Source organism: Pempheris klunzingeri, chromosome 24 (genome assembly GCF_042242105.1).
Source record: "Pempheris klunzingeri isolate RE-2024b chromosome 24, fPemKlu1.hap1, whole genome shotgun sequence".
NCBI classification, from domain to species: Eukaryota; Metazoa; Chordata; class Actinopteri; order Acropomatiformes; family Pempheridae; genus Pempheris; species Pempheris klunzingeri.
In genome coordinates, this window is record NC_092035.1 from 12,231,463 (window position 1) to 12,249,895 (window position 18,433).

General features: G+C 40.9%; 3 protein-coding genes across 6 annotated transcripts in view; 1 reads left to right on the top strand and 2 right to left on the bottom strand.

Moving 5' to 3' along the window:
• Positions 1 to 6,644, top strand: part of LOC139223798 (OX-2 membrane glycoprotein-like) — a 59,515-nt gene extending 52,871 nt beyond the window's left edge. For all 4 annotated transcript variants that reach the window (XM_070855796.1, XM_070855793.1, XM_070855794.1 and 1 more), the window contains exon 8: positions 4,792 to 6,644. In XM_070855796.1, the coding sequence (XP_070711897.1) occupies positions 4,792 to 4,796 (5 nt within the window). In that variant the 3' untranslated portion in view covers positions 4,797 to 6,644. The remainder of the gene's footprint in view (positions 1 to 4,791) is intronic.
• A 3,317-nt stretch (positions 6,645 to 9,961) lies between these two features.
• On the bottom strand, positions 9,962 to 12,278 carry LOC139223413 (B- and T-lymphocyte attenuator-like). The gene is made up of 5 exons (XM_070855329.1): positions 12,203 to 12,278; positions 10,938 to 11,255; positions 10,755 to 10,802; positions 10,206 to 10,319; positions 9,962 to 10,061 (listed from the first exon to the last, which is right to left on the bottom strand). Exons 1-5 carry the CDS (start codon positions 12,276 to 12,278, stop codon positions 9,973 to 9,975), a joined length of 645 nt encoding a protein of 214 aa, XP_070711430.1. The 3' UTR covers positions 9,962 to 9,972.
• Positions 12,279 to 13,086: 808 nt separating this feature from the next.
• LOC139223682 (B- and T-lymphocyte attenuator-like) lies at positions 13,087 to 17,553 on the bottom strand. Its single transcript, XM_070855656.1, has 6 exons — positions 17,414 to 17,553; positions 15,453 to 15,770; positions 15,270 to 15,317; positions 14,953 to 15,078; positions 14,792 to 14,826; positions 13,087 to 14,695 (listed from the first exon to the last, which is right to left on the bottom strand). Exons 1-6 carry the CDS (start codon positions 17,517 to 17,519, stop codon positions 14,336 to 14,338), a joined length of 993 nt encoding a protein of 330 aa, XP_070711757.1. The 5' UTR covers positions 17,520 to 17,553; the 3' UTR covers positions 13,087 to 14,335.
• Positions 17,554 to 18,433: the final 880 nt, after the last annotated feature.

Below are 18,433 nucleotides of genomic sequence, written 5' to 3' on the forward strand. Positions count from 1 at the left end.
TCTTTCAAGCCACACGCGCTCATCTTAGATGACTTTGCAAAACGTATTTACAGTCTGTGCTCACATGTGTTGGGGTGTCATTTATTTACAATTTGATTTAATCATGGTGAAGGAGCAGGGTTTGCAGCTCCTGTATGCAACAAGGTTATGCCTATGCTCTGGTGGTTTTCAAAAGGGTGAATTAGAGCAAAAATACTTTAACTCCTGTTATGCGAGTGTCTGAAATGTGGATTTCCCCTTGCCAGTGTCTGTCCCCCAGCAGCTCAGGAAAACGTGGGTGAAGAAAGTGAATGAGAAGCACTTTGAACAATCCTTAGTGTTGATCCTTAAAGCTACAGAGTTCAGCAGAAGACTGAGGTTTTTCTGGTCAGCTCTCAGCACTTACTGTGTGGCTGTATAGCAGAGCTATAGGAATGAGCAACAACATCTTTTTGTTTTTGTTTTAACATAATTCAGTCTTTTCTGTGGGCATGTCTTTATTACAGGATCCTATCATGGGAGAAAAACACCCAGCTGATATGCAGTGCATTGTTTATCTTGTGGCCTGTTGTGCTGGCCAAGTTTTGAGTGCCTCTTGTCATTGTAGTGATTATGATGAACTGTTCACATTTCTCCTGGTTACATAAACAGAAAACATCCTGGGATTTTATGAACCGTGACACAGCAAGCCGACCTTAGCAGACCTTGAGCCGAGACAACCCTGTCTGATGCCTACTAAAAAATGTACTTAAAGCTGCTCTAGTCAATATTTTTATATCGATAAAGGATCACATGATTGTGTGTACATGAAAGGAGTTGTTCATAGGACAACCCAGAATTATCACCCAACTCTGCAGTTTCCCTCAGTTCCACAGAGTTGCTTTGGTTTTCCGGCCATCAACTGTTTTGTTTAGTTTCACTCTCACTGTTCCTGTTAGCATCATTTCCATGCACAAAGCTAGAAAAAGAAACTGTACGCTACCGAATACAATAAAGTCAGCAACTGGCTGATGATATTTCTCTCACTAGTTGATGGAGACCAAACCAGAAAAGGGAAGTAAATATTGAATTTTCATTCATCAGGATGATTCCAAATGAATGCAAATGTTGCTCCGTATCTACTGAGTGTATAAATAACTATTCACCATATGAATTTAAAAGTATGTCACTATTGTGATTATACCATGTTTCTGCTGACCCCAACTGGCCATAAATGAGTCATTGCGGGTTTAAAGAAGCTTAAGAAAGCAAAAAATACTGACAGCTACCATATATGGATATTTAGCATCTGAGGGAGAGGAATAAAGCAAAAAGCTGCATGCTGCTTTAATTGCACTTGAGGTTTCTTGATGTGTACTAATAATATATATTCAGCTTGTGGCGTGGCGGCTGATTAAAGCCGGCTGATGACAACAGAAACACACACTCAATTGCAGGCCAGTCCTGTGGTGCACAACAGCCAATCAGCTGTTTGCAGTATGGAAAAAAAAAAATCTCAGAGGAAGGAAATATGGTGTAGGTGCATGCCGGTAAAGTGAGAGTCACACACTAAAGGTCACTTGACAGCTACTTTCCACACAGTGACAAGTTGGACGCTTAGTCGTGTGTCATCAACACTCCCTTGACTCCTGTTATCACCTTCCCCTAAATCCTATCTGGGTGTCATGGAGACGGTGTGGCGCGCAAAGTGGCGGGTGGCCGGCTGCCCACTTCCCCTTTATCATAAATTTTCTGCCCACCGCGGAGAGGCAGCGAAAACCGAACTTATCCCTGCAATGACAGAAGCCTTGGCTGACGTTGGTGCTTGCGCTGGCCAAACGAAAGTTGTAGAGGAAGAAAAACAAAAGTGCGTCAAGGTCATGATGGTCCCACGGCTACTCTCGATTTGGCAATGTGCAATTTAGCTTGTGTGCCATGAGCCAACTAAAGTCAGAACAGAAGAGAAATCCCAATGTTTTTATCATACCTGCGTCGACCCTTAAAAGACCCTTCTAGAGCATTTCCTAAACAGATTACTGAGTTCTTTTTCCTTCAGCTCCTCCTCATCATTGTTTTCTTGTGCGATAAGCAGAGGGCACACACGCCCCTCTTCCTGGTGTCTTAAAGATGGAAACCCAATGACACATGGCCTTAACTCCTACATTCCTTGTCACCTCATTATATCAAGCTCCAAAACCAACATTCGCCCCCACATGCTTTGCACACAACAAAGGTCTCCATCGTACTGTTGATTTAAGAGTGCTTTCTCACAGTCCTAACCCATAAGACGGTCAGGGACAGTCTTGACACTCTCAATTACTGTATTTGCATGTGACTGATAGTCCTGCGTAGGACTCGAACTTGCTCAAGAATCTGTGGTCAAAATCAGTGTGGGATATCTTGAATGGATCGCAGCTGGGTCACTGTAAAAATAGATTATTCTCTTGGAAAAAAAAACTGCTCCTGATTGCTTGAGACTTTCCACATGGCTTAAAAAGTCTTTGCCCAAGTTTCCTCGTTTTCCAACTCCGTGGATCCTGAGCAGAATAACAAGTGGTTGTGCTGATTGTCTTGGGTTGAGCAGCCAGAAGAAAAGACCCTCTTTCTCCGTCTAATCCCTTGGACTGCGGAAGAAGACAGACGTTAGGGGTCTGCAGGAGGGAAGAGACAAAGACAAGAAGGAACAGAGTCCAAAGTTGACGGCCTGCCCAGTTGATAACAACACCCCCTCTCACACTCACTGTACAGACACTCACGCACTGTATTTCTCAGTCTTGGCTTGACCGACATGTGCCAGGAACACAGGCTTTTACTGTGATGTGACTCAGATTGCCGTTTAAGGGAGGAGAACTGCGATGCAGTTGAGATGCAAAGTGTCTCAAGTCCTTATATGGAGTTGACTTGGTTCATCTTCTAAGGGTTTTTTGATTGTATCACACACATGACTTGCAGAGACCATTTTGTGGACACTTTGTGGATATTTTTATTGGACTGGTGACACAAATCTCACAGCTGGATGTCTCAAAGTTTACATGAACACTGCAAAAACAAAACTGCATGGCTTGGATGTCACTAAAGGGAATCTTTTTTTTTTGTTATTTGGGTGAAATAACACTTCCTCTCTGTGTCCTCTCACAAGTAGCAGTTGTCTGAAAGTAGAGCTCTGCTGTATGTTGACATGTTGTTCAGCTGCAGAGAAACCCACTGTGGAAGGCCCATAAAGTTGTGATGTCTGCGGCTGAAGTTGATCCGCGGGCCGGCCACTAAGAGGCTTTTGGGGTTCCTTCTGAATCAGTGGGTGTAATTCAGCCTCTGCCTGCTGCAATCACGGCTGGGAAGCAGCGGGGAGGCCTGAGGCTCTTCCAGGAAAGTTTTGCTGGTCTATTTGTGTCCGTGTTTCCATGTTTTTTTTTGGTGTGGCCCGGCTGGAGATGTACAAATTGTAAGGTATGGTGGTGGCACAACTACAAGGATGGGAAGTGAACCACAGATGAGAACCATTTATCCACAAAAGCCACTGTTTTCAGTGGCACCCTCCAATCTGCAGAGGAAGTACGGGGGAGTGACCATGTCCGGCCCGGGACACAAACGCGGTCGTCCTTTAAATCATGAGGGCAGAACTAAGGATAACACTGATTGCTCCGTAGAGATTAGTGCTCGCAAATCACTTTCAACCTTCCAGTTATTCTAATAATGAATCATTTTTCTTTGAGGTTTTTTGCCCTCTGCAGTGCTGATGGATTGATTTTCCAGGTTCTTTGTCACACACAGTTGTCACTCTCCCTCTAATTGGCTTCTAGGCTCCTAAAGAAGTCACATTGCCTCCACATGTACACTGAGGTGTGGCAGGCTCTTAATTACGGCTGTGGAATTCCTGCAATGTTTCATTACATTGTGCATGTGGTCGTTTTGGGGACTCTGTGTGCACATACAGGCGTGTGTGTGCTTGCTGGGTTTATTTTTGCATTCCTGTGTGGTATTTATATGATGTAAATGCAACTTCTGCCCACGATGTTGCGACATTTTTGCCAAGAGCAACTCGTTCTCGGCTGCTCTTGTAGAGACAAAGAGCGATGAATTTTGTGACTTATTTTCTATATACATGGCCTCTAATTCACACGAAGCTGTTATCTGCATGGCATTAAATCAAGAAAATTAGGCACATGTTAAGAATAAAGTATGCATAGTGAAATATGTAGACATCTATTAGATGGACTGCCATGAAATTTAGTACAAACATTCATGGTTCCAAGAGGATGATTTCTGCTACTTTATGCAAACTTTTATGTCAGATTTACTCATTAGAAAGGATTAGATTTTTTTCTATTATTGTAAATGTCATTTACATCTAACTTTTAAAAGGTTATCCAAAAACTTTTAGCTATTTAATGACATTTAACATAAAGCAGACAGGACTCCACAAATTGCTTTACACATAGTTGTCATGGTCATATGAGAAAAAGGAGCTCATCTCATTGGGGTTTTATTAATTGCATCAATCATCAGGATACAACAGGGACTGAATTCAAACCTGATTGATAGCTTGAATTTTCTGAAAATGACATTTCGCTGGTGACATCAGCTGGTGTTTTGGTTCTCATCACTTATAGGGTACTGGAAAATAGACCAGCTTCCCAAAAACCTGATAAAAACTGGGTTGTCCTGACAGGAAAAAGGTGTCACGGCCTGACAGGACATGTAGACTGCTGAGGAAGGATTTGATCTGCGTGTTTAATGCAAAATGGGAAACGAAACGTTGTGGAAAGTTTCTTGGGACAAAGGTGGCTCGCTGACCAACAAACTGTATGTGTCTCTCTCTCTCTTTCTGTCCAGACTGATTTGGAGGCCGGCATCACTGCTGCTTTGATGAAGGTCCAGCTGAGCTCCGAGCCTGACCTAGCTGCTTAGCAGCGTGCCCTCCAGCTCAGCGGGCAGAGGAAGGGAACAGAGCTTTCACAGAGCCGAGCCAACACTGCTGCTTCTGCTCCCATGAGCTGTGAAGACACTACTGGGGCACACACGCATTTTTCTTGTCATTTACTACACAACTAAAACCAAGTTATTTCATGCTAGATATTACACTTACAGTAGGAAAGTTGCTTAGATGATGGATGAAATGCTTGTGATATGAATAGAGTGGTTTGGATTTGTAATATGCCATCATGGAGGTCCAGTGGGCGGGATAAACTCTGTAGCCTAAAAAGGTTGATGCAGTGTGTGTGTGTGTGTGTGTGTGTGTGTGTGTGCGTGCGCGCATGTCTTTGTCAAGGTGAGAACTAATTTTGGTTTTAAATCAGTTTTATGAGGTCTTTCCTGCACTGTGAGGACAAATTGCCTGGTTCACTCAACTTCAAAGGGCTGTTTGAGGGTTCAAACTTGGTTTTGCTTAAGGTTAGAATTAGGTTTAGGTTAGGATGAGGCATCAGGGCTAAGGAAAGCATTAGTTAATCCTCAGATGTTGACCAGTGTGATAAGTTATACATACATATATACATTTAGGCTTGACTAGAGTTTGCAGTTAGAAGCCTTTTAAGCAAATCAACTAATGTCATCTATTGTGAAACAATTCACTTATAAGTGGGGAACTGATTTGATTCCATTCAAAAACAAACAAAATTTGCTTTAAAGAATACTTATTTTATATCCTTAGGTAGTTTAATGTTAAAAAAACACACACAGACTCAGAAATTTCTCAACAGAAATAACCAAAACTGTTCGAAGTTTGTCTTCCTGTAGGACCCCGTTGCTCACAGCTGTGCCTGATTGCCTTGGACTTCCAATATGGCCACCACAGGGTGTTGCGTCGCCTGAAAACCCTCTATTTATGGTTGTCAAATACAGAAGAGGGATGATTAAAAGGTTGCCACCTTGGAACTAGACTCGCCAGTTACAGTAAGTTGAGAAAAAGCAGGGGGACTGAGGCTAAACTTGGACCTTTAATGAAGCACCGGCCCTGTTGTGACTCACACTGAAGGGATGCTTTGAAAGAAGGAATGGTTTGTTATTTCTAGCTGCTGTGTTGTGTGGGACGGAGAAGGGTGGTCGACCTGTAACCTTCATGGGCTCTGTGGTTAACACCACCCAAACGATTCCTGTGTGGACGACTGCTGCAGCTGTGAATCACTGTGTGAGACAGCCTGTGTGTTTGTGCCTACATGTCTGTGTGCGTCGTTGTACAGTATTTCACGACTTACAGAGCTGAACTCCTGCTGCGCACCAGTGTTAGAATTTAAAAAGTATTTGGGAAAATATTAATACGTGCCCACACGGGCTGTGTACAGTGTAGTTCATTTTGTAGAAAATCTCACTTATGAGGAAAAAAATCACATATTCTATTAACAATTAAACACCTCTCTTGGATGGTTACAGTAGAACTAAACATACTTTTACGGTAAAGTCTATCTGTATATAAAGGCGATGATATGGTTTAAATGTCAATAAATGCCTACATTGAAGTTAAAAGAAACTTGCTCGGTTATCTCCCTGCTGTTTTTTTCTTTCAGACCAGTAATCATGCCTTCAGTGCCAGCAGCGTTACGTTTTTCAAACAGTATTCACCATTTTTGTATCTGTAAGAGTTGATGAATAGTTTCCTGTACTGGTGCTGAGGAGATAATCTGAGGTTAAAAGTGGATTTGAAATAAAATCCTGAGACTTCTCTGCTTTTGTTTGTTTTTATTATCTGTATTTTTGGAGACATTGAGTAAGAAAATGTTATACTTTGTTCCAAAAAGTGCCTCAAATTTGTAAGTCAACTCTCCAATCTGGTCTGGACTCTTATGGTATTGTTGGTTTGTGATGTATGAGGACTGTGGGCGGACAGAAAGTTACACTATAGGTAACTCATTTCCTCTGCAGCCCACTCTAGTGACTTCACCCTTTCACTCTCAGACCCTACGAGTGGCAGAACGGCTTTTTTTTTAATGATCTGTGACGACCCAGTGCAAATATTTAAAGCTTAAATTAACACACATTCAGCCCCACAGCTGTTGTTTCAGGTGTAACTGAGAGTCACTTGCGAGTCACTGGATAAATTTAGTATACTCATTTCAAAAACATTTCAAAAACATTGGAAAATGACTGTTGGCGTGGTATTAAATCACACCTTGAGTCCACAGGATGTATTTTTATTAAGTTCCTGACAGTGATTTTAAAAATGACTAATAAAATGACCGGTTAGACTCATGGTGCAAATCATTCCCAAACAGACGTATGTCTGCGTTTTAGTTTTAGTTTGTTCTTTTTTTTGCCTTCAATATGCTTAAATACATGAACTTTGAACTTGAAGTTTGACACCTCAGTCTAAAATCAATACATGTGCAACAAGTGCATCTTGATTTAAAAAAAAAAAAAACAAAGGTTGGAAAATCTACTGTAGACTGCAGCAGCTTTCATCTGAATTAGTCGTGTTTTGGAAGTGAGCTCTGTAGCCTGAGTGGAACCATTGTAACATTTTCTCCAAACATCTTTCATGTGAATAAAGACATTTTTTCCTCTTACAGTTTCCACAAACCTCACAAAAACAGGAAAGGGTAAGTAGTTCCTTTGTTACTTGAATGTACTGAGTGATTTATTTTGATTATTATGGGTGGCACTGATGTTATTAAAGCCAGAAATTTGACTAATAATAAAAACATAGAGGCTTGTCTGGAGGAAACCGTGTGCTGACCTTGAGTGGACGTTTTGTTTTGGTCTCTTGTGGCTTTCAATGCTAATGGGGTAGGAAATAATGATTTCAGTGATGACTGACCTTCCTGTGAAAAGATTTTGGAGGGTTTTGTTGGGTTGCCTACAACCTTGCATCGCCGCGATAAAAAGACATCTGGCCAGATGCCTTTAAATTCAATATCCTGAGTTTGACTTTTACACCACAAGATGGCAACCATGTTAAATTGTCCTTTAAGTGAGAGTCTGAAGTTTCTCCCCGGCCCCATCCAGGCTTGGTTCACACTTCTTATCCACAATTCCCCCAATGAGTTGGTCTACCTGCATGTGTCACATGGGGGCTGGTGGGCGATGGAGCATGCTGGGTGGGGTTGTTTGTCAAAAGTGAGTGCGTCTGTGTTTGTGCAAGAAATGTGTGAGTGCCTGTGCCTGTGCCAGATTGTGCTGCGTTGTACGACAACTTTTAGCACTTTCAAAACCACAGAAGTAACACATCCCACAGGCCACGTGCTTCATGCACCTCTGCCCTGTGTGTCCAACTCCCTACTATCACCGCCTCATGCAAATCATTTTGTGTCGATATAAATAGAAATGCACTGCTGTTTATTGCTATATGTCAAGCTTATATGGAAGTTAAAGCATTCGGTCCACGCTGTAAAAGTAAAATGTCCTCATGTGTTCTTAAAGATGCCCAGAACGTGATATATATTTTCTTATGAAAATCTATTTTACTTGTAGTGACTGTAATAGAAATGAAGTGCTCCTTGACCGCTCAAAGTGAGATTTTTGGTTCATTTTTTTCATTGGTTTCAGTCTGAACTGAAAGGTCTCATTTCCTGGATTCGGGGTGGGAGACTGACGAGCTAAAATCAAACAATAAGAACGTTTTTTCCCCCGTCTGTCTGCTCTAAACAAGTGCTTCAGCACCAGAGGTGACTCATTTTGAAATGCAACAGGAATTTACAGGGTTTTACACAAATTTTTTAGCATAGTGGACTAGTTTCGGTGAAGTATGTTTTGAACTCACAGAATGGAAAAATGTCAGCCCACTAACCTAACTTTTAGCCAACTGACAAACATAAAATGTATTTATGTGTCTTTTCAACTCCAAAGGCAACATTCAACCCTACTGAACAGTTTTTTAGCCATGCTAGCATGTTAGGTTGGTTTGTCTACCAGTTTGGTCCAGACTGAGATATCTAAACATCTATCTGATGGATTTCCATTAAATTTTGTACAGACATCCATGGTCCCCAGAGGATGAATCTTTATGACTTTGGGGATCCTCTGACTTTTCATCTAGCGCCATCAACAGGTTAAGTTTTTACATTTACAATGCATATATATATGTTAAGTACAGCCTCACATATAACCACTAGCATGGTTCTAGTCTTCTTTATTAGTTTGTTAACAATGTGGTCAGCTAACTACCACTTTTGTCATAGGCTTAACATGCTAGTAGCTTTGCTAAATTAGCCTTCAAGTTATAAAAGAAAGTTAATATTTTGTAAACTATTGTTGAACTTTTTAACTTTTTGTTGCCTGGTTGTCATTTATCCATTTATGCAGATTAAAATCTTTAGTCAGTCATAAAGATGAAGATTTATGTCCAATGGTAACAAATCCAATTTTCAAACATCATTTCTTCAACGGTTGGGTGTAGCCTGAGCTTGAGTCCTTTGTCTTTACATATGTTTAGTGTTGTGTGGTTTAATTCTGCTTCCTGTTCGTCAGTCAGCAGTCTGTCTGCTCTCAAAGGCTCCACTGATACTGTACCCAAGTAGAAAGGATGCTTCAGTCAAGATCAGAAGAGAGCATGAAAACAGAAGTGCAAACACACACATCAGTATTGATAAACACACAATCAGATATTTTTAAAGTTATCTGCACCAAACATATGTAAAAAGATTGTCACCTGAGCAGGAAGCAGAACTACTCATGTGTTACATGAGCATTTGATCCAAACAACAGGGGTTTTACAGGGTGAAACATTTCACTTCTGTTTTATGACAGAGAAATCACTCAAATCAAAACACACAAAAATGAGTTCAACAGTGAGATCGAACATTATTCAAGACAGTAAACACTCCATTATGAAGAAAGGGATCATTTTTTATCAATGTACAAAATGATGAGTGACACCCTAATCCATGATTCTCAACGCATATTGCATATGAATACATTAAAACTAATTTAACACAAAAATCAATAAAAAGATGAAAAAATCAGATACAAGTTACAGGTTACAAAATCTTGAAATGAATATCATGACATTTTGTATATGAATTGTAGCTCTAATATGTTTAGATTCAGCTCAGCAGATTGATTTTGAAGGTACAGACAGAAGGACTAAACCTCATTTTCATAGATATGAGTGACGGGCTGGCTTCTCAGGTCTGGCGTGTCCCTGGATTCTCCAGAACAGCAGACACCTTGGACTAACATAAGATTGAGATCAGTTACTGTTTTCACACTCACTACAGTGTATAGGTACCCTATTACTTTAATTACTTTGTGGTATTTTAAATTAGTTTTTCCAAATGAGACATTCTGCAGAGTGCCTAAAAATAAAGAATCCTCACCTTTACAACCAGATTTTGATATAACACATATAGTCAACATTATGATGGCGAACATCGTGATTCCAGCAACTCGGTACAAAAATGGCCAGAGATTATCCAGACTTGTTGAGCTCTCTGCAAGATAAAATAGGACATTTGGCTCAGCATCAAGCAGCACTTACCTGTGTACGTTACAGTCATGTGAAAAAACTGTTTTTAAGCTGTGCAATGTATGTGAAACAGCGATCTCACTGTGAGAGCACAAACTGAGTTTTCGTACCCAGTTTTGAAGTTGTCGATGTAACTGAGATACTGGTGAGCTTGACATCACCTGAAAAACATTCAGAAATGTGCAGTGTGCAGAAAGGATCGCTCACCATTGCAAGAAAAAGAGGAAATTTGACTCAATATGAACATGTTGATGTAATTAAACGTACTTAATATAGGCTACAGTGTTTGAAAGAGCAAAACACGTGCTTTAGGATTCAGATTACTGATAGAAAATGAAGGAATTGAAAGCATGTGGAACAGCAGTGTTGCAGCAAAGCACAATATATAAGCTTTTCTTACTTGTGTCAGTCTTCTGTGTAACAGTGGTATTCTCACTCAGTCTAGAGTCTTAATGACACAAAGATAGAAGGAGAATTTCATGTCAGAAATGTGTTTACACTTTAAAGTGAAATCAACCTGTAGTTCTGCATTTGTCCATTAATTATAAAACATGTATTAAATTGCTGGAAAATTCACACTCACCATCGACAGAGACGGTGATGCCATGACCCACATTGCCTCCACTGAGACACTGATACACACCTGAGTCACTTCTGTGTATGTTTTGAAAGACCAAAAATGCTGTTCCTTGTGAATGGCTTAAAGTAATCCACTCTGTTTTAATGTGACTGCTGATATTGACAGGGACAGGAGTATTCCCAAGTTTATTCCAGGAGATTGTTGGTGGTTGATTGTTGCAGAAATCAACTGGGCACTGAATCCTGAGCTCTTCCCCATGTGAAACTTCATAATGTGTGCCGCGGTGTATTCTGATTTCAATTTCACAATTTGAATCTTCACCTGTAAAAGGAAAATCATACAGATTGGAAATGGCTGGACAACTGATGATCATAGAATATGAGAGCAGTGAAAAACGATCAAACATTTTAAGCAGCAGTCTGTAGGAATGATGCAGAAAAGAGTCACATCAAAGAGAAAGTTTTAAGGGTTTTACATGCTGCAGCTGTGACCATCAAACTGAATATGCAGGTCAGGAAGTCACCTGTGGTTAAAGCACTTTTCTGCTTTGGGTTCTGCACAACCTGAGACAAACTCTTGCAATCAAATATGTTTAGATTTACATTACTGAATATTAGATTTTGGGTTGGAGCCGTGGTTGTAATGAGGGGCAGCTCCACTGCCTTTGATGGTGACATGAGCTTGTGTAGCTTCAGATTCAGTCTCTACACTGTTCGCAGTGTTCGGCCTTACAGTGTGTAGTTTTTACTGGTACATGGTGACCACCACGGCAGAAAAATATGATGGAAAAAGCTGCAGGTGGACCAAAAAATAGCTGATTTCTTGTCATGTCTATTGCCTTGAATGGTTGATTTAGTGATATGGTTGATATTATCCGTCAACCATCTACACAGACTCTATAAAGATCCTCCTGAGGTGCAATCGTTGAATTAAAATCTGTATTAATGCATCAAAGATCCTTTTTTTACGTCACATTTTGTTAAAATGACTCCAACAACACTCACATTCGGTCTAGTTTTCCTTGTTGAGTTTCACCGCCGAGCTGTTGAGTCTTTAGGTATGTCCAGGAGAATATAAGTATGTCTGGTCTGGATTCACGTGTCAGGTATATCAAGTATTCTTTAAAACGTTTCAGTCTTTATAACCTTTAACATCGTAAAACACCTTTTGTCTGATTCCTATTCGGGAATATGTTACTCAACCACTGAGAAGAAAAGACTGCAGGGCTCAGGTTATTCAGTGATGTAGATAAAATAAGAAAAACTTACTATCAGCTTCCAGAGCGAGGACCACCGCTGCTAAGATGAACACATGAAGGACAGTTGGGTACTGGTTAGGTCTCATGATGGAAATACTTCAAAAACCAGCGATCCAGTTCTGTAGCACAGATATTAGTCTGTTGGTCTGCTCTGTGTCACAGTAAATGACATGAGGTTGACTTTGCTTCCTGTTTTTGATTACCATGATGGTCTTATGCGTATGCATCCCCCCACCACAGTGCATGCTGTGAGGCTAGATACATTCAATCTCACAGCACAAAAAAGGCCACTTTAGGCACACATGTGCACACATACACCTTTTTCTCAACCTCGTTATATCTGAAAGTTTGGGGGTTTTCAGGTAAACACTTATCCATGTATATATAATTTCACAGGATGAACAAAACAAAGGCGATTCAGCAGTGATGACATCATATAATCTTATTTGAAATCAAATATGGATACACATCAAGTAATTTGATTGCACAAAATGATGGTATTATTATTAAATTCTCATATTTTCCCGTTAAAGAAACACAATCAATAATTCTAAAAGGCTGTAAAACACAAAAATGACAAAAGCTAAGTAGTCAGAAAATGTGTCAACTGTTGGTATGTGGCTCATGCTATCAGGTGTGATGGTACTAAACAGAGTATATTCAAGTCATGGATGTGCAACAGCACAAAGTCACAGTTTTAACAGTGATGGTGACACAAAACATTCAAACTAAGATCACAGACAACTCTGCAGTAATTGTAGACAGATTGCAAAAATTCTGTAAAAAATACATTTAGTTTGGTAAGAGATGGTGTTTCTGTCCAAAGCTGCAGATTTACAGATGGTGGACGTTGTCAAAAGACTTCTTCTTTAGGCAGAGGAGATTGGAGCCAGCTTGCAAGTTATAACAAAGTTTAATCTTACATGTAAGAGGAGCGTTTAACAGTGCAACAACATCATGGAGGTTACAGAGTAAAAGGCTCATCTGGTGAGCATATACAGTTAGGTTTTATAATGGGCATTGTGGGTGTAGTTCTCACACATCGTGTGATCATCTACTGGCGTGAGAACTTCTTCTTGTCCTTGTAGATATGAGGCTTCCCACCGTTGCAGAGCGCACCCTCGATTGCCACTCTGTCTGGCAATTCTCATAACAGACGTCCTAGCCTGATTTCAGCCCTTTTCTCACTTATATCTTGGAGAATACGAGGCAGTTTCCATATCAGAGCCAGGGTTGATCAAAACACCTGCAATTTGGTGGCTCGCAACTTTGTATGATTTGAAAAAAAATCCTACACAGTGGCTCCAGAGGGATTATATCAGTGACATTTCCAGGAAAGCATAATAATACAATGTTTTACTGTTGTTTTCCTGAGCTTAACAGTATAAGTACCTTTGCCTCAAAAACTGTCAGCATAAAGTTTCAATGTTAGCAATTCAACAAAACATATTTGAGCTAATCAGCATCTGTGTTGCATGGGTATTATTTTCAGCAATTCTTGCTAATGTTATATTTATGAATGTTAAATGCCCAGCATACCTGTGATACACCTGTGCAGGTGTTTTCATCTAGCACCTGATTAAGCTTTTTCTCTGGACTGTGTGGGTGTGAAGAGACTGTGACTTGATTTCCATGATTCACTTGTTGCACTTGTTAGAACACAATTAATGGGGCCTTCAAATGAGGCTGTGTTTGCCGTATCCAGAGTCCATATGAACGACCCCCTCTTGTGGGATTCTTGACTTTGGAAGTGGTGATTTCATGAAAGCTTAGAGTTCACGAGGTTCTGAAGTTTTGTTGAAGTGTTCAGAAATGGTGCAGGCTATGGAAGTTAGTTATTCAGTTCGTGGTTGGCTGCATTAACGTTAAACGCTCGCTAGCTGGTTAAAGTGTTGGCCTGTTGGCGAGGAGTCCATGTTACCTAGCAATGGTGTTTTTACAGTGTGACCACTTGAACACCAAACATATCACATGACACAACACAACTTCCCGTGTCATAACCACAAGCTCACAAGTTCCACTTTAAGGCAGCATATCCCTAGCTGGGCTTCATTTGGCCCTTCTGGTTAGAAATGTAGCACCAGTAAGGACAGCAATGGCACTTTAAATGAAGTGCAGAGAGTTTGTGAGTTTGAAAGATGCCTCAGTGGTCCTCTAGTGTCTCGAGGGATGCTGGGTCTTTTACACGGATAGCTGCGTACTCTGAAGTCTCCTCCATTGGCCTCCGTGGCCGAACAGCAGCCCTCGGAGGGAGCTGATGGTTGAGGGCAGCGTACACCAAACTCCCCTCTTCCTCCACCGTTTTCCCCTGTCTCTCCCTGTCCTCATGCCCCTTGCCGTAAACATGCTCATTGTCTCTTGGTAACGGCATCTCATTGGGCTGTGAGGGTGGTCTCTTTCTCCGAGTAGATCTCCTTGATGGCAGCTCAGAGGGGCTTCCTCTTGGCTGGGACTGGAGGCTGGCGTCTTGGAGGGGTTGCTCGACCATGGGAATCGCCATGTACTGCAAGCATCCAAGAAAAAAGTTCGATGTTAAAATGTTTGAAGAAATAAAAATGGGACAAGGTGGCTCTGAGATTAAAGCATGTCCTTTTCTTACCTGATTATCAGTTTGAATGTCTTTCTTTGGTTTCCCTGCATGATGACATTTTGATGAAATAAGTCACGATATTGCTCTGTATTGCTTATTATATACTTGGTGGCATTTTATCTTGGAAAAGAACATCCCCTTTGATACTTAAAAAAATCTCAACATCTCACCTTTACACCCTTGCATTGATGCGACAGATATAATTATCACTATGACGACGAATGCCACGATCCCAGCAGCGGTGTACACATACATCCAGACATTTTCCGTGGGTTCAGGAGCCATAGTTGGGCTATCTGCAAGAAAAAGAGGAAGTTTGACTCAATATGAACATGTTGATGTAATTAAACGTACTTAATATAGGCTACAGTGTTTGAAAGAGCAAAACACGTGCTTTAGGATTCAGATTACTGATAGAAAATGAAGGAATTGAAAGCATGTGGAACAGCAGTGTTGCAGCAAAGCACAATATATAAGCTTTTCTTACTTGTGTCAGTCTTCTGTGTAACAGTGGTATTCTCACTCGGTCTAGAGTCTTAATGACACAAAGATAGAAGGAGAATTTCATGTCAGAAATGTGTTTACACTTTCAAGTGAAATCAACCTGTAGTTCTGCATTTGTCCATTAATTATAAAACATGTATTAAATTGCTGGAAAATTCACACTCACCATCGACAGAGACGATGATGACATGACCCACACTGCCTCCACTGAGACACTGATACACACCTGAGTCACTTCTGAGTACGTTTTGAAAGACCAAAGATGCTGTTCCTTGTGAATGGTTTAAAGTAATCCACTCTGTTTTAATGTGACTGCTGATAATGACAGGGACAGAAGTATTCCCAATTTTATTCCAGGAGACTGTTGGTGGTTGATTGTTGCAGAAAACAACCGGGCACTGAATCCTGAGCTCTTCCCCATGTGAAGCTTCATAATGTGTGCCGCGGTGTATTCTGATTTCAATTTCACAATTTGAATCTTCACCTGAAAAATGAAAATGGCACAGAACATGCAGGTTATTGAAAAAATGGAAAAAGAATGTAGTTTTGTGATGAGTGGAAACACATTTCGCATGAGATTCGGTAGTTGAAGGAACTGAGACGGAGCTCCAGCTAAAGTACAGTGTCTCAAGGGGAACTTTAAACCCACGTATCTGAACTTCACCTTTTACAGACCTTGATGAATATTAATGACTTGAACTGAACACTACGCAAATGTTTGTTTCCACACCAGATATTCCAACATTCATAAATGTTGAGCTGGAGTTCATTATTGACTTTTCTTGAGTGAAGAAAACCAGCCTGGTTTCTCTCTCAGCTTTGTGATGACAGCACTCTCAGAGCTGATACAGTGAGCGTTAGTAGAACTCTGGTATTTTTCAACCTGGGTCTAAGTTTACATATTACGGGTTCGAAATGACTGGTGTGCACAAAAGGTTTTGGAATTGGTCCTGTAGATCGCCTCCACAGGCAGCTGAGAACGGGTGGCAAATGAGCCACAATGGCTGTAATGTAATCCTATGGGGCAATTGCATCCAGTTAAGGTGTGTCCACTAAAAGTGAAAGTTTTTGCCACTGAAGGACAGAACAAAAACAGGAAGTAAAGTCAACCTTGTGACATTTACTGTGACATGAGAGCAGACCAACAGACTAATATCTGTGCTACAGAACTGGATCACTGGTTTTTGAAGTATTTCCATCATGAGACCTAACCACTACCCAACTGTTCTTTATGTCCTCACTCTGGAAGCTGATAGTACGTTTTTCTTATTTTATCTACATCACTGAATAACCTGAGCCCTGCAGTCTTTTCATCTCAGCGGTTTAGTAACAAATTCCCGAATAGGAATCAGACAAAAGGTGTTTTGTGAAGTTAAAGGTTATAAAGACTGAAACGTTTTAAAGAAGAAACCATAGAATTGACTTACAGGCAAATACATGAATGACACTGAAGTCATTCACTGTTTAAAAAAAAAAAAAGAAAAGATATCACATCAGTGGTGTTTTGAGGATGAAGGAACCATTACAAACGAGAAATTATAAATATGGCCTCCCTAGTGTGAAAAACACGGGGAGATCGAGTGGGTAGCCGATCGATAAAGCCAATGTGTACGCCTAAGTTAGAGGAAATGTTAAAAATATGTCTCGCTTTAATATTTGCATAAAATCTCTGATTGTTTCCAAGAAGCTCCCACGTGTGTGAAAACACCCTCCTGTTGTGGAAGTAGTTAACCTAAAGTACCATTTTTAACATCTGAAACAAGTTTTTGTCAGTTCAACCGACATCCATGGTTAAATTTACATACGCTTAAAGACAAGCACATGGGGTATAGCATAATCACATTCACACTCCAATTACAACTTTTACACCAAAGTGAGCCACTCATGGAGTTTGCCAGATTACTACACCAACCAGTGCAGTTGCATTTTAAATCTAAATCCTGTGTCGACAACGCCACTTTAAAGTTCATAACCTTTACAGAAATCAGGCCTAATGGTTAAAATGTCTCCCCATCAAACTAAAATAGCTGACTTTCTAACCCAAATACCTGATCTGACACATTTCAGACCTGCAGAGGAAAGACTACACAAATACTGAGACAGCACAATGTGCAAAAAGGTTCTTACTGTCAGCGTTTAAGGTGAGAAGCTGCGCTGCCAAGATGAACACATGCAGGCAGGTCCAGCAGTGGTTAGGCCTCATGATGGGAATGGTCAGAAATCCTCCGTTCATCTTTCAAGTGTGAACTGCTCCTCCAAGCACATCATCATCATCATCATCACAGAGAATTGGAGATATTTCACAACATGCTGCTTCCTCTTTCTACTCTCTGCTCACTCCCTTCCTACCTCTGCCTCTTTCCCTTGTAAGGTAGGGGCGTGAGCGTACTAGAGGGGAGTGAAGGTCGGTGGGTGGTCTCGCTTCTGCAAATGTTGCAGGTCCAACGCACAATGCAGCGAAACATCTCAGATTAGGGGGTTCCCACAGCCCCAGGTGCCATACAGCGATGGCAAAGATCTCATGTTTTACTAAAATCTTCCTCTTTCACATTACCCTTCTTGTCATCTCCGAGTCCTCTTACAGTCTGCACACCTTGACAGCAGCTTCATCACTTCTTGGAAGTGTATGTGGTTCACCCTCTTCAAGCTGACTTCCTCTACATTCTCCTTTCCTTTCATCTTCACCATCTGTGTCTACTGCAAACTTGTGCGGCCCTGTGCATAACGATGTGGTTTCAGTGGAGGGTATACAGTGCACTGTAGAGGAGATTGGGATGCTGTGGCCTCTTGAGCTTTAATGCCCACTCTGTTGATGTGTGTGTGTGGTTGCTGTGAGTCAGCACCATCAGCCCGTGGACTGCTTGTCTGTCAGCGGCTCAGGCTCATTCAGGTTTTAATCTAGGCAGCGTGTTAAGGGGCTCGACCTACAGTTAAGACAGAATGTCAGGATCTCAGACTCTGCAGCTTCCATTTTAACTATTTCAATGCAAGTGGGTCCCTTTAAATCTCTGGAGAAATAAGCACAGTGAGAGGGAAGTACAATATGGAAAAATACTCCAATCAAAGCTATAAGTATAGGCTAGTTTTGCATCATATTAGAAGCAGTTTGCATGTTTTAAAATATTTTCCTGCAGGGTAGCTGTAATT